The sequence below is a fragment of the Balaenoptera acutorostrata genome, chromosome 15 (genome assembly GCF_949987535.1).
Source record: "Balaenoptera acutorostrata chromosome 15, mBalAcu1.1, whole genome shotgun sequence".
Lineage (NCBI taxonomy): Eukaryota > Metazoa > Chordata > Mammalia > Artiodactyla > Balaenopteridae > Balaenoptera > Balaenoptera acutorostrata.
Window position 1 is genome coordinate 85,848,696 of NC_080078.1, and position 22,754 is coordinate 85,871,449.

General features: G+C 56.2%; 2 protein-coding genes across 4 annotated transcripts; one reads left to right on the forward strand and one right to left on the reverse strand.

Moving 5' to 3' along the window:
- Positions 1–678: 678 nt before the first annotated feature.
- NELFCD (negative elongation factor complex member C/D) lies at positions 679–13,610 on the forward strand. 3 transcript variants are annotated; one of them, XM_057529087.1, is made up of 15 exons: positions 679–814; positions 5,582–5,697; positions 5,939–6,048; positions 6,902–7,011; positions 7,649–7,756; positions 8,215–8,367; positions 8,573–8,703; positions 9,884–10,049; positions 10,342–10,476; positions 10,885–11,024; positions 11,743–11,857; positions 12,192–12,287; positions 12,365–12,505; positions 12,795–12,924; positions 13,022–13,610. In XM_057529087.1, exons 1-15 carry the CDS (start codon positions 728–730, stop codon positions 13,054–13,056), a joined length of 1,773 nt encoding a protein of 590 aa, XP_057385070.1. In that variant the 5' UTR covers positions 679–727; the 3' UTR covers positions 13,057–13,610. The 3 variants fall into 3 exon arrangements, with proteins under 3 accessions (XP_057385070.1, XP_057385072.1, XP_057385071.1); XM_057529089.1 differs by having other exon boundaries at positions 8,615–8,703; XM_057529088.1 differs by having other exon boundaries at positions 684–814; positions 5,585–5,697.
- A 1-nt stretch (position 13,611) lies between these two features.
- Positions 13,612–22,635, reverse strand: CTSZ (cathepsin Z). The gene is made up of 6 exons (XM_057529090.1): positions 22,352–22,635; positions 21,721–21,884; positions 17,962–18,141; positions 15,643–15,793; positions 15,089–15,251; positions 13,612–14,221 (listed from the first exon to the last, which is right to left on the reverse strand). The coding sequence occupies exons 1-6, from the start codon at positions 22,492–22,494 to the stop codon at positions 14,111–14,113; spliced, it is 912 nt and encodes a 303-aa protein (XP_057385073.1). The 5' UTR covers positions 22,495–22,635; the 3' UTR covers positions 13,612–14,110.
- Positions 22,636–22,754: the final 119 nt, after the last annotated feature.

Below are 22,754 nucleotides of genomic sequence, written 5' to 3' on the forward strand. Positions count from 1 at the left end.
CTGTAAGTGGTGGCTGTGATCTATATATCTATACCTGTATATACATACATGTTCTTTTTCAGATCCAGAATATATATATACTTTTTCAGATTCTTTTCCATTATAGGTTATTACAAGATATGGAATACAGTTCCCTGTGCTGTACAGTAGGTCCTTGTTGGTTATCTATTTTATATACAGTGGTGTGTATCTGTTAATCCCAACTCCTAATTTATTCCTCCCCCTTCCCTTTTGGTAACCATAAGTTTGTTTTCCATGTCTGTGAGTCTATTTTTTTTTTTTTTTTGTAAATAAGTTCATTTGTATCATTATTTTAGATTCCACATATAAGTGATATCATAAACCTCGTGTCCAATAAGTTGGCCCTGCCCTTGTGCCCAGGTGTCAGATGAGGAAACTGATGCTCAGAGGACCAAAATTCCCAGTGAAAAAGACCCGGAGCTGGGACCGGAAGCCAGGACACGTTCCAAACTTCTACCCCGATCCAATATCCCTGGGGCCCAAACAGGTTGCGCTCCTGGATCAGTACGGGCGGTTCCCTCTGCCGCGTGTAGGCTGCCCTCTGCGCCCCACCCCTCCGCGCCGGCCCCGCCCCTCCGCCCCGGCCCTGCGCTTCCCGCCTGGGATGAGGCGCGCGTCCGCAGGGGGCGGGGCCGCGGAGCCGCGCGTGCGCTCACCCGTCCGCCATGCGCATGCGCCGTGCTCGCGCCCGCGCTCGCGCGAGAGGATGGCGGGTGCCGTGCCGGGCGCCATCATGGACGAGGACTACTTCGGGAGCGCGGCCGAGTGGGGCGACGAGGCGGACGGCGGCCAGGTGAGGGGGGTACCGGGCGCCCCCGATGAGGACTGTTGGTCTCCGTCGCCGGCGGGCCGGCCCCGCCCCCGCCGCGTGGTCCAAGCACAGCCCGCCCCGCCCCCTCCCGCCGCGCGACCACCCCCCGGGCGCGCGGCCTCTCGGGGGGCACGGGACGGGGATGCGGGGCGAGGACCCGGTCGCCCCCAGTGACGGGCTCCGGCCGCAGGGGCACCGCCCCCCACTCGTGACCCGAGCTGACCTTCCGACCACCCTGGGGCGGCCTCGGGGCCGGGTCCTGGGACTTCCTAGCCCCCCCGGGAGGGTCAGACACCACCTTGAAGGTGGAGGATTGGGCATTTCACACACAGTGTGAAAAGTAGTCATAATCTTTAAAACAATCCAACTCAGCATCATGAGGGGGAAGAGTGGAACTTTGGACTTCCCCACATGTGCTTTACTGTTTGTAAACCATACTCTTGGGCGCTCTGGCTGATGTAATCAGTCCTCGGCCTGAGTGAGGAGGAAAGGATCGTCCATCCTTGACCTTCAGGGGTTTGCTGTGGAAGCTGAGGGAGGCTCAGAACCTTCTCCCCTGAAGCCAGGGGTTGCACAGTCGGAACTGGGCGCTCTCGCTCGGCCAGGGGACCCCAACCTGATTCTCATCCGGAGACCCACCCGAAGTGATGTGTGAAACCCAGCTTCCCAGGCCCCTCCCCTGGGAGGAGTTGGTCTGGAGGGGAGCCTAGGAACCTGCCTTTTAACAAGAGTCAAGGCTAGGTGTTTTGGGGACATACTGAAGTGGTATTTTGAAGGAAGAAAGCCTGGAGCGGGGCGTGCCCCTTTGAGAGGGGCTGGCGGGGCACTGAGGGCATTGAAGCCGGGGTACAGGGATGCAAAGGTGGGCGCTGTGTTCCAGGAGCTGAAAGGAGGCCTGTGTGGTTAGTTGCCTGGTGGAAGCAGTGGGTTCTGAACGGCCTTTGAGAGCTGCTGAAAAGCATGACTTGTTCAAGAGTTGGGGGCAGGGAGTGACACTCTTAAGCTTCACGTGTTGGATCATTCCAGGGTGTTGGAGGCTTAGAGTGGAGAGATAGAGTCAGATTTAGCTAATTGAAAATCTGTGCTGGCTAGCTGTTTTCATGCATTATCTCATTCCACGCTCAAGGTACTGAGTTGGGTGTTAGCTCTGCTCATTTTGTAAATGAAGAAAGTGAGACGGGAGGACCTAGTGACCTGCCCAAGGTCATGAAACTCATAGAGGAAGGAATGGGGATCCCACTTAGGTCCTTTGTCTCCATCTCCACTCCCGCAAACCGCCGGGCCAGAGGACCTAGTGACCTGCCCAAGGTCATGAAACTCATAGAGGAAGGAATGGGGATCCCACTTAGGTCCTTTGTCTCCATCTCCACTCCCGCAAACCGCCGGGCCACCAAAGCCTTCCGGTCGCAGCGCGTTACAACTAGGGCATATCTAAGGGCCGTCTACTCCAGTGCCTTCATTTTATAAACTGAGTACGCCAGTTGTTTGCCTTTGCTTAAGCAGTTAGGGGTGGCAGAGCCAGGCCTAGACGCCCACAGACAGGAGTCTGGGGAGTCTCACGTTTGGGGAACTTCAAGCGTGATCCCGATTTGGCCCACTGACCCTGATAGGCTCTCACTGATGAGAGGGGTGGGCTAGATGTTCATTTCATGTTCATTCTAACTCTGATCTCATGGAGGATAGAGAGAAAGTCAAGAAAGGTGACAGGAAGGGTGGCACAAGCTGGATTTTGAGACAGTGGAAGATCAGTTTCTGTGACCCAAATTCTGTTCACTTAACCCCATGGTGGGTGGATTTGGGGGAGGCAGGAAGACGTGTAAGGAGGCTGCTGTGACATTCAGGCCAGACGACAGAAGCTAAGGGGTACTGAAACGCAGATAGCTTAGTCCGGCTGCGGCTTGCCAGTGGGGAGTGCCGAGGGATGACACTGGGCAGGCAAGCGAGTGGAAGGTTGAAGTCCTGCTGGAGCCTGGATGTCTTTTCTGAGGGAGATAGGAAACTTTAAGCAAGAAAGAGACATCAGATTTGTGGCTTATTAAGGTCATGGTGGCATCAGTGTGAAAGGTGACTGAAAGGAAGGAATGAGACCACGTCACTGGGGGACCATTGCTACTGCGAGCGTGCCCAAAATAAGCAAAGGCGGAGGGAAAGAGGGAAGGAAGGGCCAAGTTGGTTAGACATGTGGGAGAGAGAATTGATGGGTCTTTGGACGGGATGTGGGAGCAGAAATTGAAGACCTCTTCTAGGTTTGTGAGTTTAAGGTAACAGGTAGAGATGATGGAGTCCTTTATGAAAACATGGGTTGTAGGAAGCGGATCTGTTTAGAGGGAAAAGAGGAGGTCAGCTTGGAATCTAATGAGTTTGCCGTACTAGTGGGACATGCGAATGGAAGTGAGAATAGACAGTTGAATACTTGAGTCTAGAACTTGAGAGAGAAAGAGATCTAGGCCAAATTCTAGATTTATGAGCAGGGAAGTGGCATGACCCAGGAGAAGATGTAGTGGAAAAGATGAGTGCCCAGGGTAGAAGCCCGAGAATCCAGACACCCAAGGATGCCTCTTGGGGCAAAGGCCGGCCTTCCTTCACCAGTCTCGCTCGAGGCTCCCACTCAGATAAGGTCTGAGAGGAGACTCCCCGGTCCCCGTAGTGCAGGAGTCAGGTTCCTTCTGCCCCCAGAGCACCGCTGTCAGGGTGTGAGTCTGCATCAGGGGTGGGCAAGCTTTTCTGCAAAGGGCCAGATAGTAAATATTGTTGGCTCTGCAGGTCTCTGTCACAGCTCCACTCTGCCCATTTTATAGGGGGGAAGCAGGCACAGACAATATGTTTTTAAAAAGGGGGCCGTGTGGCTGTGTTCCAATAAAGCTTTATCTACAAAGACAAAGGGAGGATGGATTTGGCCCTGGGCCATAGTTTGCTGATCTCTGGCCTAGCTCTTACCCCATTATGTTAGGGGCAGTTACTAGTTAGTAAACTTCAGCAGAAAAAGCCATCTCTTGTCTTGCAGTTTCTTAGGTTTCCTAGTGGGAAGTATAGCGCTCAGTATAGTGTGAGTGTTCAAAAAGCATCTGCTTGTTGGTAACAGCGTTAAAGCTGGACAGGCCTTGGGGTCATTCAGTCCATTGTCATCACATCATCATCCTGTTTTGCCCTTAGATTCAGCGACTTGCCTAAGGTCGCTGCCATGCAGAACAGGGACTGGTATCCAGGCAGGCCTGCTGATATGAGGCAAGCCAGTGAGCTTCACTTTCTGACAGCAAATGGATGGCTTGTGCCTTCAAGAATCGCTGCTTCAGTCTTTGTTGGAAAGCCTTCCATGCATGGCACATACGAAATAGTAATAGTGAAGACAGTAATAGTAGCTGACATCTACTGAACTCATACTGAATGTCAGGTGCTGTGCTTGGCTCTTCCAAAAATTAGCTCCTGGAATCCTCACAGCAGCCAAATGGGAGTAGGTCCTATTGTTGTCTTTGTTCAGTGGAAGAGAAATGGATGCCCAGGTGAGGTGTCTTGTATGAGATGCGGTAACCTGTATGACCGCGTACACAAGTTCGCCAGCATGGAGTCGCGATACAATCTCACTTGGTATGATTCTGGATTCCGTTTTCTTAGCCACTTGTTACTTGTCCAGCGTACTTCATGAGATTGTCGTGAAAGTCAAATGAAATGACATAACGTTGAACTTTTTTTAAAAAAATTAATTAACTTTTGGCTGCATTGGGTCTTTGTTGTTGTGCGTGGGCTTTCTCTAGTTGTGGCAGGTGGGGGCTACTCTTCATTGCAGTGCGTGGGTTTCTCGTTGCGGTGGCTTGTTGTGGAGCATGGGCTTCAGTAGTTGTGGCACGCGGGCTCAGTAGTTGTGGCCTGCGGGCTCTAGAGCGCAGGCTCAGTAATTGTGGCGCATGGGCTTAGTTGCTCCGCGGCATGTGGAATCTTCCTGGACCAGGGCTCGAACACGTGTCCCCTGCATTGGTAGGCGGATTCTTAACAACTACACCACCAGGGAAGTCCGTGGAACACTTTTTTTTTTTTTTTTTTTAAGAATGAGATTAACCATCAGACTCTTTTTTTTTTTTTTTTTTTATGGCTGTGTTGGGTCTTCGTTTCTGTGCGAGGGCTTTCTCTAGTTGTGGCAAGCAGGGGCCACTCTTTTTTTTTTTAATGAGAGATCTTTTTTTTTTAAATTTATTTATTTTTGGCTGTGTTGGGTCTTCATTTCTGTGCAAGGGCTTTCTCCAGTTGCGGCGAGCAGGGGCCACTCTTCATCGCGGCGCGCGGGCCTCTCACTGTCGCAGCCTCTCCCGTTGCGGAGCACAGGCTCCAGACGTGCAGGCTCAGTAGTTGTGGCTCACGGGCCTAGCCACTCTGCGGCATGTGGGATCTTCCTGGACCGGGGCGCGAACCCGTGTCCCCTGCATTGGCAGCCGGATTCCCAACCACTGCGCCACCAGGGAAGCCCGGGGGGGCCACTCTTCATCGCGGTGCGCAGGACTCTCATTATCGCGGCCTCTCCTGTTGCGGAGCACAGGCTCCAGACGTGCAGGCTCAGTGATTGTGGCACATGGGCCCAGTTGCTCCGCGGCATGTGGGATCTTCCCAGACCAGGGCTCGAACCCATGTCCCCTGCATTGGCAGGCAGATTCTCAACCAGGTGGAACACTTTTGACATGGACAGCATTATACGGGTTTAAGGTGAGATTGCAGGGTATTTGTAGTAATGAAGAATAGCCTGGCTCTCTTTGCCACCAGCAGGAGGATGATTATGGAGAGGGAGAAGATGATGCCGAGGTCCAGCAAGAATGCCTACATAAATTTTCTACCCGGGATTATATAATGGAACCCTCCATCTTTAACACTCTGAAGAGGTATGTGAGAAAGGTTGTTTGTACTGGGAGGAGAAAGTTGTGTAATAGACCCAAAAGATGTTTGTGAAATTTGATACGTGAAATTCAGAAGAATGTGGTACGGGAATGGAAGGCCTGTAGGGGTCCCCGCACTTTAAAAGCCTGAATAACCTGTCTTCCTCCTCACCCTGCCGTGGCTGTCCATCCCCATGCCCATCTACGTCCATTTGAGTGTCACAGTTTGTTTGTTACTCTTTTCTAGGTATTTTCAGGCGGGAGGGTCTCCAGAGAACGTCATCCAGCTCTTGTCAGAGAACTACACTGCCGTGGCCCAGACTGTCAACCTGCTGGCCGAGTGGCTCATTCAGACAGGTGCTCGGGGGGGCCGGGCCCTGGCTCTTCCCCACCCCGACCTTTACGGTAGACCTTACAGTAGACCGCTGGGTCGCTATCATGCTGATAAATTGGAAAGGCCTTCTTTGTTTTCCTGGTTCTTTTTGTTTGTTTGTTTGTTTTCCTGGTTTTTAAGACCTCTGTCAGTAAAAACTGAACTTCTTACCCATTTTCATTGGCTTGATTTTTATCTTTGATTCAATAATTGAGGTTTACAGATAACCTGCAAATGTGATTCTCACTGAGCTGTTTTCCCCACCATGTTGTAGAAGTAGAGGATTATACAGTGTATGTTCAGTGTGTCATTTTTAAGAGGTCTATTATAGCAAGCAGAAACGATGGATAATTTAGGACTGGGCGTGTTTATGGCTTTCAGCTAATATGATGCAAGTGGAGCCTTACTGTAAATCCTCTGTGCTGAGTACAGATGACATCGCGGAGTAGGTGCTGCCCGTAAGCGAGTTGACTCCCTGCTGTCACGTGATCACACACGAGTGTGCCCCTTGGCTGGCATCTGCTTTGTTCTTCCATGGGGGAGGGGGGGATGTTTTTCCATTTTGGCAATTTGTCCTTGTTCCTAGCGAGGCTTCGAAGATGTCACTGTCCTTTCCACGTAAACAAGCATGTGTTTTGCCCTGGACTCCTTTTTGGGTCTTACCATCGAATATGAGTAATATTAATTTTTATAAGAGGCCCCAGATCCTAAGTGGTCAGAAGCAGTTCTGTGATATTTGATTTGCATGGAAACTTTTGATCTGTCTACTTTTTCTAAAATAACACAGTGAATTGAGAGATTGCCATTTTCCATCTCGTGGCTTTCATTTTCTTTCAGGTGTTGAACCCGTGCAGGTTCAGGAAACTGTGGAAAATCATCTGAAGAGTTTATTGATCAAACATTTCGACCCCCGCAAAGCAGATTCTATCTTTACTGAAGAAGGAGAGGTGAGGAACCTTTTTCCCTTTTTTAATTCCAGCTCCTAGAGTCTTTTGCTGATTCCACCTGCACAGTGGAGTGTGGCGTGTTGTGTCAGTCATGTAAGAGTCGGGGGCTGAAATCAGGGTGAGACTGAACTTGCATAGAGTCCGAATGTCCTGTTAAATGCTCTACTCGGGGCAGAGAGATCTTGTGCGCTCAGAGCGCCGGGCGCTGGGTGTGAGGTGGACTCGGGGCCGCCCCGGGTCCGTCAATCGCACAACCAGAGAGCAGGGGACACATTTTTGTGGCCGCTGCATGTGGTGACGGATGAGACCGCCTGCCTCTCTCTGCTGAGGGCGTGCAGCCCACGCACCATGAGTCGGTGCGTGTGATGCGGCCGCTAGCCTCAGACGCCCCAGGAAGCGCCTTTCAGCGCCGTCTCGTGAGGGGCTGGAGCTTCCACACGTGCGGGGGCGTTCGGGGCTCTGGCTCGGCCGCCCGGCCACCAAGTGGTCTCAGCAGCCCGGGGCCTGCTTCGTCCTGTAGGGGACCGCGGCCAAAGCTAGGAGCCCAGGGGCTCTTCCTGTGCCTGCTGACACGACGCACTCTTCACTTAGGCTCAAGCCAGGCCTCTTACCTTGCTGTTTGTTTGTTTGTTGTCAGACCCCCGCTTGGCTTGAACAAATGATTGCCCATACCACGTGGAGAGACCTTTTCTACAAACTGGCTGAAGCCCACCCAGACTGTTTGATGCTGAACTTCACTGTTAAGGTAGGAAGAGTCCTAGAGTCCGAGAAAAGATGAAAGTCTTTATGAATGAGGGTGATTTTGACTTGGTTGGTTGTTGGTCTGTGTCCTTTGAAAAGATCCTACGTGCTTTTTTTGTGAAGGTTTTCGTCGTTTCACTTTAGTAAGTCATAAACATCGAGAAAGAGAAGCGTAGACTCTGTGTTTGGGGATCGACGTGGACTGGGTTGTAGGGTGTGGCGGGAACGCGGCACAGCCTTGTGTCCGGAGGCGAGCATCCTCCGTCTCACACACGAAGAACCGAGGGTGGGGGCTTTGACTGGGACCGCCAGCCTAGTTAGTGAAGTGGGGACCCGAGCAGAAGCTTGAGACCCACGACCGGTGCCGGCCCCGCCTCACCCCCGCTCGGCCAGCGGCCACCTTCCTGTGGGCGCGGGGCCACGGCTCGTCAGCGCTGGGTTTGGCTGACTTCCGTGTCGCAGCTTATTTCCGATGCAGGATACCAGGGGGAGATCACCAGCGTGTCCACGGCCTGCCAGCAGTTGGAGGTGTTTTCTAGAGTGCTTCGTACCTCTCTAGCTACGATTTTGGACGGAGGGGAAGAAAACCTCGAAAAGAATCTCCCTGAGTTTGCTGTAAGCGCTTCCCTCGATGTGGCTCAGCTTAGGAGGAGGCCGTTTGCCTGGGGTCGTGCTCTTTACTGGGGAGAATGTCTGGGTCCCAGGGCGCCCTCCCAGCTGGGGACCTCCGTGCACAACTGTCGGAGTCGGACTCTTCTGTCTGCCTCTGTCGTCGCTGTGGTCCTGAAACCCCCCACTCTCTCTCCCTGCCGTCTTCCAGAAGATGGTGTGTCACGGGGAGCACACGTATCTGTTCGCGCAGGCCCTGATGTCCGTGCTGGCCCAGGAGGAGCAGGGGGGCTCGGCCGTGCGCCGGATCGCACAGGAGGTCCAGCGCTTCGCCCAGGAGAGGTGAGAGGCTGGCTCTCCGCTCACTCTCGCCCCTACCGCATTGCCCCGTGTCCACAACCGAAGACTCGGGGTCCTCCTGTTTTTGACAGATAGGAAACTTGCTTTTATCCAGTAGAGCTGAAAAAGTCGGGCTGATTTTAAATACGTGAAGAGAGCTTGCTTTGTAAAGTTTTGCTTCGATGAATATTTGGTAAACGATTTGCTCATTGTTTAATTCACTGTATTTATGAACCTAACTGTATTTATGAACCTAAATTCCCAATATATTGGGATTCATCCATGGCGCATGGCAGCAGTCCTGAAATAGTTCTTTACTAGTCTGATTGTTAGATCGTGGTCCATATCTTACAGAACAAAACTAGCTCTAATTAGCTTTATTTTCTACTAACAGAGTCTTAAGATACTGAAAAAGTGCGTGGTTCCTTTTAGGAAGCCTGCAAGCTGTACTGAACCATTCTTTCCCAGTTAGCTCTAAATGTTTTCATGGGTCAGTTAGTAAACGTACCAGTGGATGAGAGAAATATGAAAAAACAAAGGGACCCCAACAGGTCAAAGCATAAATCTGAAGGAAGGAAGGAAAAGGAGAGAGAAGGAAGGAAGGAAAAGGAGAGAGAAGGAAGGAAGGAAAAGGAGAGAGAAGGAAGGAAGGAAAAGGAGAGAGAAGGAAGGAAAAGGAGAGGGAAGGAAGAAAAAGGAGAGAAGGAAGGAGGGAGAAGGAGAGAGAAGGAAGGAAGGAGAAGGAGAGAGAAGGAAGGAAGGAGAAGGAGAGAGAAGGAAGGAGGGAAAAGGAGAGAGAAGGAAGGAGGGAAAAGGAGAGAGAAGGAAGGAAGGAGAAGGAGAGGGAAGGAAGGAGAAGGAGAGAAGGAAGGGAGGAGAAGGAGAGAGAAGGAAGGGAGGAGAAGGAGAGAGAAGGAAGGGAGGAGAAGGAGAGAGAAGGAAGGGAGGAGAAGGAGAGAGAAGGAAGGGAGGAGAAGGAAGGGAGAAGGAGAGAGAAGGAAGGGCGGAGAAGGAGAGAGAAGGAAGGGAGGAGAAGGAGAGAGAAGGAAGGGAGGAGAAGGAGAGAGAAGGAAGGGAGGAGAAGGAGAGAGAAGGAAGGGAGGAGAAGGAGAGAGAAGGAAGGAGAGGGCGGGACAGAGAGCCACCTCGTCAATGACGGGATACACGATTTTTTTTCATCAAGAGGCCATGACGCCAGTCAGATCACGCTCGCTCTGGGCACAGCTGCCTCCTACCCCCGGGCGTGTCAGGCCCTTGGGGCGATGTTGTCCAAGGGAGCCCTGAATCCGGCCGACATCACGGTCCTGTTCAAGATGTTTACAAGCATGGACCCGCCTCCTGTTGAACTCGTGAGTTGCTTTTCATTTTAACCTAAGATGGGACATCCTCAGTGCCGATCTGAAGTATATGCTTCTGGAAAGGTGGTGTTTCTTTTAATTCTCTGAAGTCAGCGAGTGCACATTCCTCTTGAAGTGTTTCTGTCCTCCCCCGGTCCTTCCTCATCACATCCTCGGCCCTCACAAGCTCTGAGGCACGTGCAGCGGTGGACGTGAGCGGGCCCTCCTGCCATGGGTGCGTGTGGACTCAGCTGCCGTCTCACTCCTGTGTTCCTTCTCAGCGTGTGTGTGTGTTTCTCTTCAGATCCGGGTGCCGGCCTTCCTGGACCTGTTCATGCAGTCACTCTTCAAGCCAGGGGCCAGGATCAACCAGGACCACAAGCACAAGTACATCCACATCTTGGCGTATGCGGCGAGCGTGGTGGAGACCTGGAAGAAGGTGCTGTCGGCTCGGAGAGCTCGCGGACGTTTTCAGGGAGCCGGCAACCTCCTCTCCTTGGGGTTATTTGGGAAATTTGGCTGCAGGGAATCACGGGCCCAACTAGTCTCAGAAATGTCTTTTCTAATGTTTCTGCATAAAATAAGTCAAAGTGCTAAATGTCTCAAGGAAAGGCACACAGCATCTACGATACTAATCTAAACTGTAATTTGAAGTGTGACTAAAGAAACGAAACCGATTCCCTAAGCCACCGACAGACGCTGGTCTCCCTGGCGGACGGTCTCGCTGTGTGACGGGGACACTTCAGAGACGGGGACGGGGGTTTGCAGAGAGAAGGGCCGAGGCCAGGTTACCCCGACTGCAAGGACGCGGGCACCGTCGGGATTCACCGACTTCGTGTGTTTCCAGAACAAGCGAGTCAGCATCAATAAAGACGAGCTGAAGTCGACATCGAAAGCTGTTGAGACTGTTCACAACTTGTGTTGCAATGAGAACAAAGGGGCGTCTGAGCTTGTGGCCGAGCTGAGCACCCTGTACCAGTGTATCCGGTGAGTGCGTGGGGTTCTAAGCCTGATTCTCTGGGGGGGGGGGTGCTTTGAGCTTCGTATTAAAAGCTCAAAACATATAACAGGTTCAGAGATACTTATTCATCGTATTTATTTTCTCTTTTGTAAATACAGAGAGAGCACATTAAACTGTTCTAGCAGCATGAGTAATTTTCAGGTATTTACTTGCTGGAAGTCTGTTTGCAAATTAGACTAAGAAAAAGGAAGACCAACCAGAATTACCAAAATTGATTTGAAGAAGAGGCTCTATTTACACTAAAAGTTAGACCAACGAAGTATCGCCTAGATAGAAATGGTGTGCGTCATGCCAATTATATAAATAAGCATTCACTAGAAAAGCTTACACACGGGGTGTCCTCTTAGGCATTTGAATCTTCCTCCGTTGATTTGTACTAGTGACAAAGAAAGGGTTTGCTAAGTAAAAGTAAGCTTCAGCCCAGCCCCCCAAGCTCATGGAGTGCTGCATGAATGGTCTTTTCCTTTCAAACCGGCACGGTTGGTCCACAGTCAGCTGAGCGTGGGATTCAGGTTCTCGAGCAGCGCGTCTGAGAGGATGCTGGTCCCGTCAGCCTGTTCTCACTCGTCGCGTCTCCCTGGCAGAGCGCGCTGAAGAGTGACTTGATGCGCTGGGTAGAGTTGGTGGTGTTTACCCTGTAGAAAACTTTGGTTAAAGGAAGCGCTCTGCCTCGTCTACCTGCAGGTTTCCGGTGGTGGCCATGGGCGTGCTGAAGTGGGTGGACTGGACTGTGTCCGAGCCGAGGTACTTCCAGCTGCAGACGGACCACACCCCGGTGCACCTGGCACTGCTGGACGAGGTAGGGGCTGCGGGCTCCCAGCTCCGGGCCCGAGGCTCCCGCCCGTCCGCTCCACGCCTTCAGGAGACAGTCCTTCCGGAGCTGGTTATTTCTGTTCCAAATGAGGAGTTTCCTTTTAAGGAGCTAGTTTCGTTGACTCCACAGATCTCTCAGTTTTTATCAAGCGTCCCTGAAAGGATGAGGAATGGGACAGAGGCTGACTGGCCCCCGGCCGAGCGCTGGGGACCGCTGTTGTCAGCCGCGAGCTGTCTTTGGTGGCGGTTCTCTGGGGCCGATGGGGAGCCCGGAGACCCAGCCGTGGCGCTCAGGGCGGCTCCCTTTGGCCTCTTTGTAGATCAGCACCTGCCACCAGCTCCTCCACCCCCAGGTCCTGCAGCTGCTGGTGAAGCTCTTCGAGACGGAGCACTCCCAGCTGGACGTGATGGAGCAGGTGAGCGGGCGGCCCTCGGGCTGGGCGGCCCCGTGGGGAGGCGGCCCCGTCTCAGCCTCGTCGCCCTGCCCGCGCAGCTCGAGCTGAAGAAGACCCTCCTGGACAGGACGGTGCACCTGCTGAGCCGGGGCTGCGTGCTCCCCGTGGTCACTTACATCCGCACGCGTCTGGAGAAGCTGGACACCGACATCTCCCTCATTCGCCACTTTGTGACTGAGGTCAGCGGCGCCGGCTCCCGCGTCCCCTGGCAGCGCCCTTCTGGGCTCGGTGTCATCCTGCACCGAACTCCGGGAGCCGTGCCCTCGGAGAGTCACGGTGATGACGGTGGCACGGTACCCGTCTGCCAGGCACCTCCTACCTGCAGGAACAGTGCTTTACCTGCCTGAGCCCCGGGCGTCTTAATGTGGGAGGTGGTGGGCAGGAAGCAGGGTGGCGGGGCGTGGGGGAGGGTCTCGCGCACGGCTGCCGTCTGACTAGTCGGAGCCGCTCACGGCTGTGCTCCCCTAGGTGCTCGACGTCGTCGCGCCCCCCTACACCTCTGACTTCGTGCAGCTTTTCCTTCCTATCCTGGAGAACGACAGCATCGCCGGCACCATTAAAACGGAAGGTGAACACGACCCTGTGACAGAGTTCATAGGTAGGGTTGGCCTGCGCGTCTCTTGGCTGCAGTTTTCAATGTCATTGTTTCCCTCCCGTTTCTAACCCAGTGCCTGTTTTCCTTCTGCTTGTTAAAGCTCACTGCAAGTCTAACTTCATCTTGGTGAACTGATTCAGTGCACCCTCCAGAGCCGGAGCAGAACATTCCAGGAGACCCGCTGTGGAAGAACCCTTTCCAGAAGCTGTTGTTGAAGAGGCCCCGTCAGCATCTTGGAAATGGGCTCTGGTGGGAGGAGGCAGATAACTTTGTTAGGAAGGAAGATGTTAGCAGTGTAACGGCCGTCAGCAACAGCCCCCGTCAGCAACAGCCCCTGCTCGTGAGTCCAGGGCCGCCCCCGAGTCCTGTTTACAGTATTCGTTTCCCCCAGTAGCGGAACTAGGTTCCCGTTCCCTCTTGGGATGTAGCCAACTGTCAGCCCCAGGGGTGGTGGAAACTCAGAAACTGAGACTCTTAGGTGAACTATTTTCAATGGCAATTCAGAAACTGAGACTCTTTGATGAACTATTTTCAAAGTTGATTTAAGTTTTCTCACAAGGCTCCATTGATTAGTTCATATTGCAATTGCTTTCATTTTCCGAGAACAAATAAAAAGCCCTTCTGCGGTTGGAAGGTGTAGGTCCCAGTGTTAATGTTGTTTTCGTGTGTAAATAAAGCACTCAGATTCAGTTCTGGTGTGAAGTGTGCATTTTATTCATCCCTTGGGCAACTTGAGATCGCCATCCCCCCTCGGCCCTACCATTGATTTCAGGGTGACAGAGGAAGTGGTGATGACAAGTCTGAAGTGTTCCACCTCTTAAATACATCACAGACCACAGTCGCCAAATCATTTACTGAAGAAAACGGAGGTCACATCATTCACCGCCTGGTGGATCACTCTTCTGCAGGTAGATGGTGCGCTGCCGTCCTCCCGGCAGGAAGCGGTCCTGTGTGGGTGCTGGGTCGTCCCCTCTGCGACTCCCCCCCGGGAACGCTTTCAGCCCGTGCGGCATCGCGTCAGCCGTCCCTTCTCGGCGCCCAGGGCCGTCACCGGCCATCACGTATGTGACCGTCAACCCCCAGTTCCTTCAAACCACGGCAGTACCACCCCAGTGCCCGTGAAGGTGGGATCCCCTCTGGTTACGGCTCATGCGATCATTTAGGAGCCGCTCCTCTGGAGACGTCCACCTTAAACGATGGGGTCCCCAAATGTGCAGTTCTCCTCGATGGCAAGGTTGTAGTCGGCACCCTTGCCGCCTCTGTAGGCGCTGGTCACTATGCGCATCCAGCCTCGCTCACCCTGTGAGGAGCGGGACCGTGCATCAGCTGGATCCTGTCTGCGCTCTGCGTAGACTGACCCCCGCCCCTCCTCACTCAGCCTCAGGCTCGGGGGGCCCGCAGCGTCCCCGCCACCCGCTCGGCTGCCCCTTCCCTTTCCTGGGACCCCTGTTCGGAAATAGCTTTTGTGAAATATCTAACTTGGTTAATATTCAACACGAGGGGTACGTGGCCCTGTAGGCCGAGAGCTAATTAATGTAACTAAAATGTTGATCGACTCTTTAGACCAGATGACTCGACTACCTATTAATATCCCCATTTATAGTCGTTTAATAAAAAATACTGACATTTCATCACTTCGACATAAATCACCTTCCCTGATTTCAATAACAATGAATTTGTGTCTTCAGCTGTTAATGGTTAATACTAGGTCTTAGAAATGAAGATTCTGGCAGATAATTTAATTCCCCTGGGTTTTTGACTCAAAAGTATTTTTGAAGAAACTCCACAGTATTACTTAGAAGAGCCGAAAGTATGGCAAGAAAAAGAATGAGATGGCTGTAAAGGAATAAAAGCTAGCTAAACGGAAACTTCTAAAGCAGCACTTCTCAGCCCCCATCCCCCTGGGGAGACATCTGTCAACGTCTGCAGACGTTTTTGGTTGTCACAGCTGGGGGGCGGGGAGGAGCATCTGGCATCTACTGGGTGGAGGCCGGGGATGCAGCTACACGTGCTGCGATGCACAGGACGGGGACGGCCCCCGTGCAGCGCAGAAGGACCGCACCCCACATGTCTGGAGCCTGAAGCCCCTCTGCTCAGGGCCGCAGTTCTCGGCTACAAAACCCCCAGAACCATCCGAGTGAGAGGAGTCGCAGTGGAAATGTCTTACCCATGGTTCGCCCCACGAATTCCGGACGATCCAGTATTCCGTCCCGTGGCTGACACCCCAGCCGGCCACGGAAACTATGTGGTTTATGTAGGCCCTGTCGTGGTATTCAGCATAGATGCCACCGGTGTAGTTAGACATCTTATCCGTTGCCATTATACCGCAGCTGAGAGCAAGCAGGGAAAGAATGAGCGCTTTCAATGGCCATCGTTGACCATCGTTAGGAAGAGCCGTGTGGATCCAACTCAGATAACGCACACCTGATGATTCTGCCCAAACTTCTGTTACTCACTTGCGCCCTCCCTACCGAAGCTGTACCAGCCGCCCCAGAGCGCTGGCTACACGCTGGGAACTGTCCATGGCTGTGTCCTTCCCTCACAATAATCCTACGAGGGGCACATGGGCTATTGAGCTTTACTTCTGAGAAAACTCACGTGGCAGCCGTGTCTCCAGCCTTGTGGGTAGAGTTGGCCAGAAGGAAAGGGTGAAAATCACCCGGGTCCCGTTTACTGGAAGCGTGCACGCCCTCCGCGGGCAGGGGTCTCAAAGCTCCTCACCTGATGGGGCCCTTCGCATAGATTTCTGCCATCATCTTCTCCCTCCCTGAGAGGGAGCCGTAGTCGCCAACTTTCCAGAGGGTGTAGTTCTTGATGACATGGCACTCTCTGAATTCAGTGCATGTTCCACACTGGTTAAACTTGTTGCACTCTGGGGACAGCACGGAAAGTCAGCGTGAGGCCATTTCCTCGTTAACCCGGGAACAAAGAAGCATGCCCAGACCCAATCTCCACTTTTCTAACTGAACGCTCCATCCATCAGCTAATAATGGAAATCTTCTTGCCCTTGGGTGTTTAATTACCCTCTTCTTTCAGCTGCAGGAGTTATAAAAAGCCTTTCCCCAGGCCTCAGTGGAAAGAAACGTTAATTAGCACATAGTAGGTGCTCAAAAGCTCCACTTTTCCTTTAAAGCTGGGAGAAAGGCCTTTGCACAATACTCTACAGCTGAGAATAGAGTGTAATTAAATTATTCACTTTTAATAAGATTGTATTGTTGGCTAGTGAATAGGCTGACATGTTTGGGGAAAAGATAAGCATTTTCTTATTATTTCGGTCTGAGGAGGTATCAATAATTAGGCCTCAAAAAACAGTGCAGCTATGAGATCTGGAAGACTCCACACCGTCTCCTGCGTCCTTCCTGGGCCCTAGACAGCATTACTTCTCACCTCGTCTATCCTGCCTCGGCCCACAGCACCACTTTTTACTGCTTTCACGTTACCTATTTCTGTTATAGTTTTGTATCTATCCAGACTCCTCCCCCAAGACATGAAACTCCTTGAGGATTAAACTGTTGGTTTAATTTGTCCCTTGGACACCAAATGCCCAGGACAACCTGAAAAAAGGTGGATCTGTGGCCACACTTGCTAATACAAAGACAGGACTACTGGGACTTGCCTGGTGTCGCAGTGGTTAAGAATCCGCCTGTCAGTGCAGGGGACACGGGTTCGATCCCTGGTCCGGGAAGATCCCGCATGCCGCGGAGCAACTCAGCCCGTGTGCCACAACTACTGAGCCTGCGCTCTAGAGCCCGTGAGCCACAACTACTGAGCCTGCACGCCACAGCTACTGAGCCCACATGCACCACAACTACTGAAGCCTGTGCGCCCTAGAGCCCGTGCTCCACAACAAGAGAAGCCACTGCAATGAGAAGCCCACACGCTGGAACAAAGAGTAACCCCCGTTCACCGCAACTACAGAAAGCCCGCGCACAGCAACGAAGACCCAACACAGCCAAAGGAAAAAAAAAAACAGACAGGACTACTTATTGCAAACAATCAGGTGCTGATGAGTTCCATCTGGCCCTGTTGTACTAGGTGGGCTGGAGGAGCCTGGCCGAGGACAGACAAGACCAGTTCTGGGTGGATCAGGACTCCAAGGACCACCTGGTTCCCGATTCTGAGCCCTCGGGGGCCCTACCTGCTCCCCTTCATCCTGGACACCTCTCCTTGGTTCTCTGACCCCTGCTGCATCTATCACTTCAACAACTCACTGGACCAGTTTGGGGAGATGCTTTCTGGCTGGGCAATACGGCCTGGGAGGCAAGGCGGGGGCAGCCTGTGGGCGTGGGATGGCGCCTTCGGAAGGTACAGGGGCCTGAGCACACCTTTTACAGATGGAAGGGGGGCAGAAAAGCCCCCCGGGCTCCCCCCACACACCGCCATCCTCCTCGCTCCTGTCTCAAAAGGCCTTTTGAGTTGGTCTCAGCTCTCTGCTCTGGTTACGAGGGAGCTCAGACAGGTGACTTAAAACTACCCACTGTGGTGTTAGGGTTTGGACTTTTTCTTTCCTTGGGTTTCCAAGGGGAGCAGCCTGAAAGGACCAGGCCGACTCCAGCGCCCCAGGCCAGCTTGCATCCGCTGGTCCGTGCTGCGCCCTCGGCTCCGAATCCACCCAGATGCAGGCGGCCGGGACCAGGGTCTCGAACCAGGCCGGGCCCGCCTGCTTCTTGCCTGCTCACCACACCCAGCTCCTGGAAAACACTCTTCCCTTGATGAGCATTCCCCTTACAAAGGGCCATGAAACCACCAAAATGCCAACGTGTCAGAACCCAAACACCAGGGCCTGGCCTGGCCGCAGGGCACGCAGGCTGGAGACCCCCATCCCAAGTCCTTTTTTGTTGGTCTTCCCACCAAGGAGGCCAGGCCCCAACTTTCCCGTCGCCCCGCCCCACGAGGCACACGGCGGCAGGGGGCTCCCAGCTCCGTCCCACCCTCCCCCAGGGCCCCGGCCACACGCGCGCTGGGAAGAGGGCAGAGTGTGAGTGTGTGTGTGTGCGCGCGCGTGTGTGCGTGCGCGTCTGGGGGGTGAGCAATCCCTACCTTGGTCCTTGGCCTGGTAGTTGTTACAGGTCTCGTCGGGGATGCCGTGCCGGTGGGCGTACTCCCACACCGGCAGGTCGTTGCCCCCCTCGCACGAGCCGGCGTTGCCGCAGTCGATCACGTGCTGCACGGACAGCAGTACGGAGGGCCACGCTCCCTTCCTCTTGATGTTGATCCGGTCTGCGGGGGCAGCACCCATGCTGGTCAGCACCCACCCCACTGCCTGCCGCTCCGGGGGCCACGCATCCCTCTCTGGAGGGCCCTCCCCTCCTCCCTGGGGTCCCTGCTCTCCAGAGAGGCCTCCCGGGCCCTTCCTGGCACCGATGCCCACCCTCCCCCCACTACAAGTGCCATCCAGGCAGGGCCGGGCGTGTCCTGCCTCAAGGCTGGTAGATCCCCGAGGGCACTGGGGAGCCAGACTAGGGGCCGGTCGGCGACCCCGCTCTCACTCCGCACGCGCCTGGGCCCACACGCCCCACGGGGCAGCTGGGGACGGCTGAGGGCAGCCACGGCCCCCCGCGCCTTGCCCTCCCTTTCCCTGCACAGACAGCATCCTGCGGGGCCCTGCAGCCAACACTACCACGGGCCGCCACCTCGCTTTCCACTCTCCCGGAGCGACGCTCCCGCAACCACCCACCTCGTGGCCGCATCCCGAGATCCCCCCTCCAGGTCAGAACTCACCGCAGCTGCGCCTGTTCCTTCCCTGATGATGGCGAGCAAGCGGCCAGGCCCTCCACCCACCAGCAGCCCCCTCCAGGCGCCCCCTTCCTTCCCTCCTGCATCCCCAGGCTCCCTATAGCTCTGGGGTCACCTCCTAGGCCCTTGGGCCCACAGGGCTCTACATCCGGCCATGTGACCAGCCCCGGGCCTTCTGGAACCCACGGCCAGTCACCAGCACGCACCCCAGCCCTTCCCCCAGTGCCCCTGGACGCACTCCCCCAGTGCTCTTCCGCGGACAGCCCTCTGTGGACCCCCTTGTGCGGGTCAGCCCCGCCCTCCACCCCCCCCCCCCCCCGCAGGTCTCCCCAAGCTCCTTCTCAGCAGCCTCCGGCCGGCGCTGCCCTGGGCGCTCAAGCCTCCTCCCCGGCCTTGCTGGCCCTCCAGCTGACACCGCTTCACCCAATAACCCCTCCCACCTGAGGGTGCCCCGCCCCGTTCTTCAGCTCTTGGTGTCCAAACTGGGTCCCAACACGGAACAGGGAGCCAGCTTACACAGGCTGTGCGGGCGAGGCAGGGTTTTGTTTTATCTGCCTGAAACCTTGGAGGGCTTCAAGCAGAACAGAAAAGGGCCCCGGCCTGGGTCTGAGCTGCTGCACCAGGGGAGCAACAGGCGGGCCGGGGGGGCAGCTCCGCGGCGGCGCTTTGAAGGTGGGGTCCAGCCCTGCGGCCGGTGGTCTGAGGGTGAGAAGCAGGAGGCCGGTGGCGTGCCTCTGGGCCTGGGCCCGAGTGAGGGAGGGATGGCATTCTCCTGGAGCCATCAGGGAGGCCGGGGAAGGACCGGTCTGGGGGTGAGGGTGGTGGCAGAAAGGAGGAACACCTGAGGTTGGAGGTGTCCCGCGGGGCGACGTGAAGGCCGAGTCCAGGTGCAGGGTCCTGGGGAGCCCAAGGTCCAGAAGTTAAGCCGGGGGAATGAGGAGCCGGTGAGGGGGGTGAAGGAGGGGCCGGTGAGGCAGAGATCGGGGGGGCCTGTGGCTAAAGCCGAGGAAAACATTTCGGGGAGGGGGTGATCAAGCACAACCGGGCAGGGCGAGGCCCGGGGGCAACCACCAGACCTGCCCCTGGCGGCCCCGTGCCGGTGACCTTGGTGAGGAGCTGGCAGGCGACTGGAGGGGGTCGGGTTGGCAGGGAGGAAGTGGGGACTGCAGGCCCCTCCAGGAGCCCAGAAGTGGGGTGGCGGCTGGAGACGGGGTGGGGTTCAGCGATGGCCAGGTCTGAGCATCGGCAAGGATGGCCTCGTCCAGGGGCTCAGACGCTGGACGCCCGGGGACGGGAGGGAAGGCGAGCTATGACCAGCTGCAGCAGGTGGCAGCTGGGCCGGGCACCGTGGAAGTCCCCTTCTGGGGGCTTCTGTTTTCTCAGTGAAAGAGGAAGAGGATGCCTGCTGCTAGGGAGGCCGTTAGCGGTCGGAGAGCAAGAGGGGAGAAGCAGTCATCTATCTGCCCAGGAGACTTCACTCCAGCAAGTGGAGGGCTGACCTGTGAACAGGGACACGCCATCCCCTCCAGGCCCCACCATCCCCTCCAGGCCCCGCACTCCTCTACAGATGCAAATCTTGGCATGTGACTCCCTCCCTAAGATCCCTCAGGCTTCTGCCTGGCCCCTCCCCCTGGGGGTAGGGCCCCTGGTGACCTTCTCAGCTTCCCCCACCCACCCTTAGGCCCCTGCCACAAAGGCCCTCTCAGTTCCTCCAGGCCAGGGAGTGCGCCATTCCTGCCAGGCCTTTGCCCTGAGCCTCTGGCTCAAGGCCCGCCCACACCCTGCCTGCCTGCCTGCCTGCCTGCGGGGCCCTGAAGTCTCCCAGCGGCTCCAGTGGTTAAGCCTCTTCTCCAGGGGCCCTGTCCATCTCCTTCCCAGTCAGGGGCCTCCCCAGCTGCCCAGAAGAGCTCCTACACCCTAAAATGGGGCTCAGGGAGTTCCCTGGTGGCCCAGTGATTACGACTCGGCGTGTTCACTGCTGTGGGCCGGGGTTCAACCCCTGGTTGGGGAACTAAGATCCTGCAAGCCGCGGGGTGCAGCCAAAACAAAATCTTTTAATAAAATAAAACAAAATAAAATGGGGCTCAGCCTACCCGCCCCCGACCTCCTCCTTCCTGAAGGGTCAGAAGTACAACACAGCCCCCAGGAGAGATGGGGCAGGGCCACCACGAGACCCTGCCAGATGCCCCCAGTACAGCTGGCTGGCCCTGGGGTCCAGACGCCACCCCTACTCCTCATCCTAAAGACAGCCCAGCTTCCGGGCTCTGCTCCCAGCTGTCACTCCCACAAAGGCCTAGTCTCCTGACCTCCCTGCCAGGAGCCTCAGTTTCCTCATCTGCAAAGTGGGAGCAATCACAGGGCAGCCAGGAGGCTTAAATGGGATGAGACATCGAGCGTAGGCCAGGGGCGGTAGCCACACATTGGCTTAACACAATGCCACAGGGCAGGAGTTCGAAAGATTCCGGCGTGACTGCAGGCTCCCGGAACCCCGAGCTGAATGAAGGCCCAGGCTGGTGTGAAGTCCCCCTCCTTCCCCTACCAAGGCAGGCCCAGCAGCCTTCTAGAGCGGCGCTGACTTCGGATCCCCCCCACCCCCGCCCCGCAACCCTGGCCTCGAGGTTTCCCGCCCTCGCTGCAGCCAGGCGGCTAAGGCCCAGATGAGAAAACGGCCAGCCTTGCTCAATGTTCCAAGCCCAGGGCAGGCATTCATTTCAAATATTAACTACGCTGAAAAGTAGTTTCACTTCCGCATACCCAAACACCAGCAAGGGGTTCGGTGAGTTTGTGGTTTGATCCCCAAGAGCCCAGGTCACAAGCTTCGGGACAGATAAGGCTCCTGGGAGCCGTTTGTCACAGGTCTTCAGTCCTGTGACTGCCGGGCATCCACAGGCCCCGGGTCCGCTCCCCTAGGCCTGATGCAGACACCGCCCCATGCCAGGCTGAGTCCTGGCACAGAACTGCGGGCCCCAGGGACCCCGGGCTGCAGCTGCCGGTACTGACAAAGCAGGCAGCTGGACGGGCCCTCCTGGCCCACAGTCAAGAGGGGCCGCAGCCCCGACCTACCCGCCATGGCGCTGGTGCTGCCGTGGGCCCAGCAGGACCCACAGTACTGGGGGATGTGCTGGTTCCTGGTGACACTGGCGTAGTTGACCCCATTCACGTTGCGCCAGTCCCAGCTCTTGGGCAGATCCGATGGGGACAGGTACTCGTGAGGCCGGGGGTATGTCCTGGGAACAGACCACCGCCACCGGAATCAGCACTGGGGCCCCTGGGGGTCCGGCGCGCAGGCACCTTCCCCAGCGCCCTCTCCCCTCCCCAAACTGAGAGCGAGCGGGAGCGGGCCATCTCAGCCAGGAGACGCCCCTGCCCGCTCAGAATCTGAAGTGGGCAGGGCACACACCCGCCCCCCCACCCCCACCCCAGTGCAGGAACCAGACCGCTCCGCCAGCAATGCCCCAAATGCCAGGGCGGCGAGGCTGGCCTGCCTCCTGCACCGGTGCGCCTCGTCCAACCCCGCAAATGTGAAAGAGCGCGCCCCCAAAGCAACGGGGCTGGCCCTGACCCTCAGAGGTCAAGCGAGGCTGGGCGTCCTGGCTCCTGGCACCCCAAAGAGGCGGCAGGGTCCCCCAGGCGGGAGAGGGCGCGAAGCCCCGGGAGATGGGCAGCCCCTCCCCGCCCCCCCAGCCGCCCCGACCTGCGCCCCAGCTGGGTGAGCTGGTCCCCCCGCAGGGGCCGGTAGCAGCCGCGGCCCGGGCGGAAGTGGAGGCCGGCCCGCGCCGCGCTCGCCGGCAGCACGAGCAGCAGCAGCAGCAACTGCGCCGGCCCGGACGACGCCATGGCTCCCGCGCCGCTGCGATCGGACCCCGACTCGAATCCCGACTCGGATCCTAACTCGGATCCCGCGCCGGTAGCTCCTCCGCCAGCCTCCGCCCCGGCCGCCCCGCCCGGTCCGGCCCTTAAGGTGGCTGCGCGCGGGCGGAACACTCCCCCGGGGCGGGGCGCGCGGCTGCCCCCGGTGACCCGGCCCCGCCCCGCCCGGCCACACGGCCCCGCCGCCCGGACTCGGGTCACGCGCCAGGTCTCGGCTGACCCCAGAC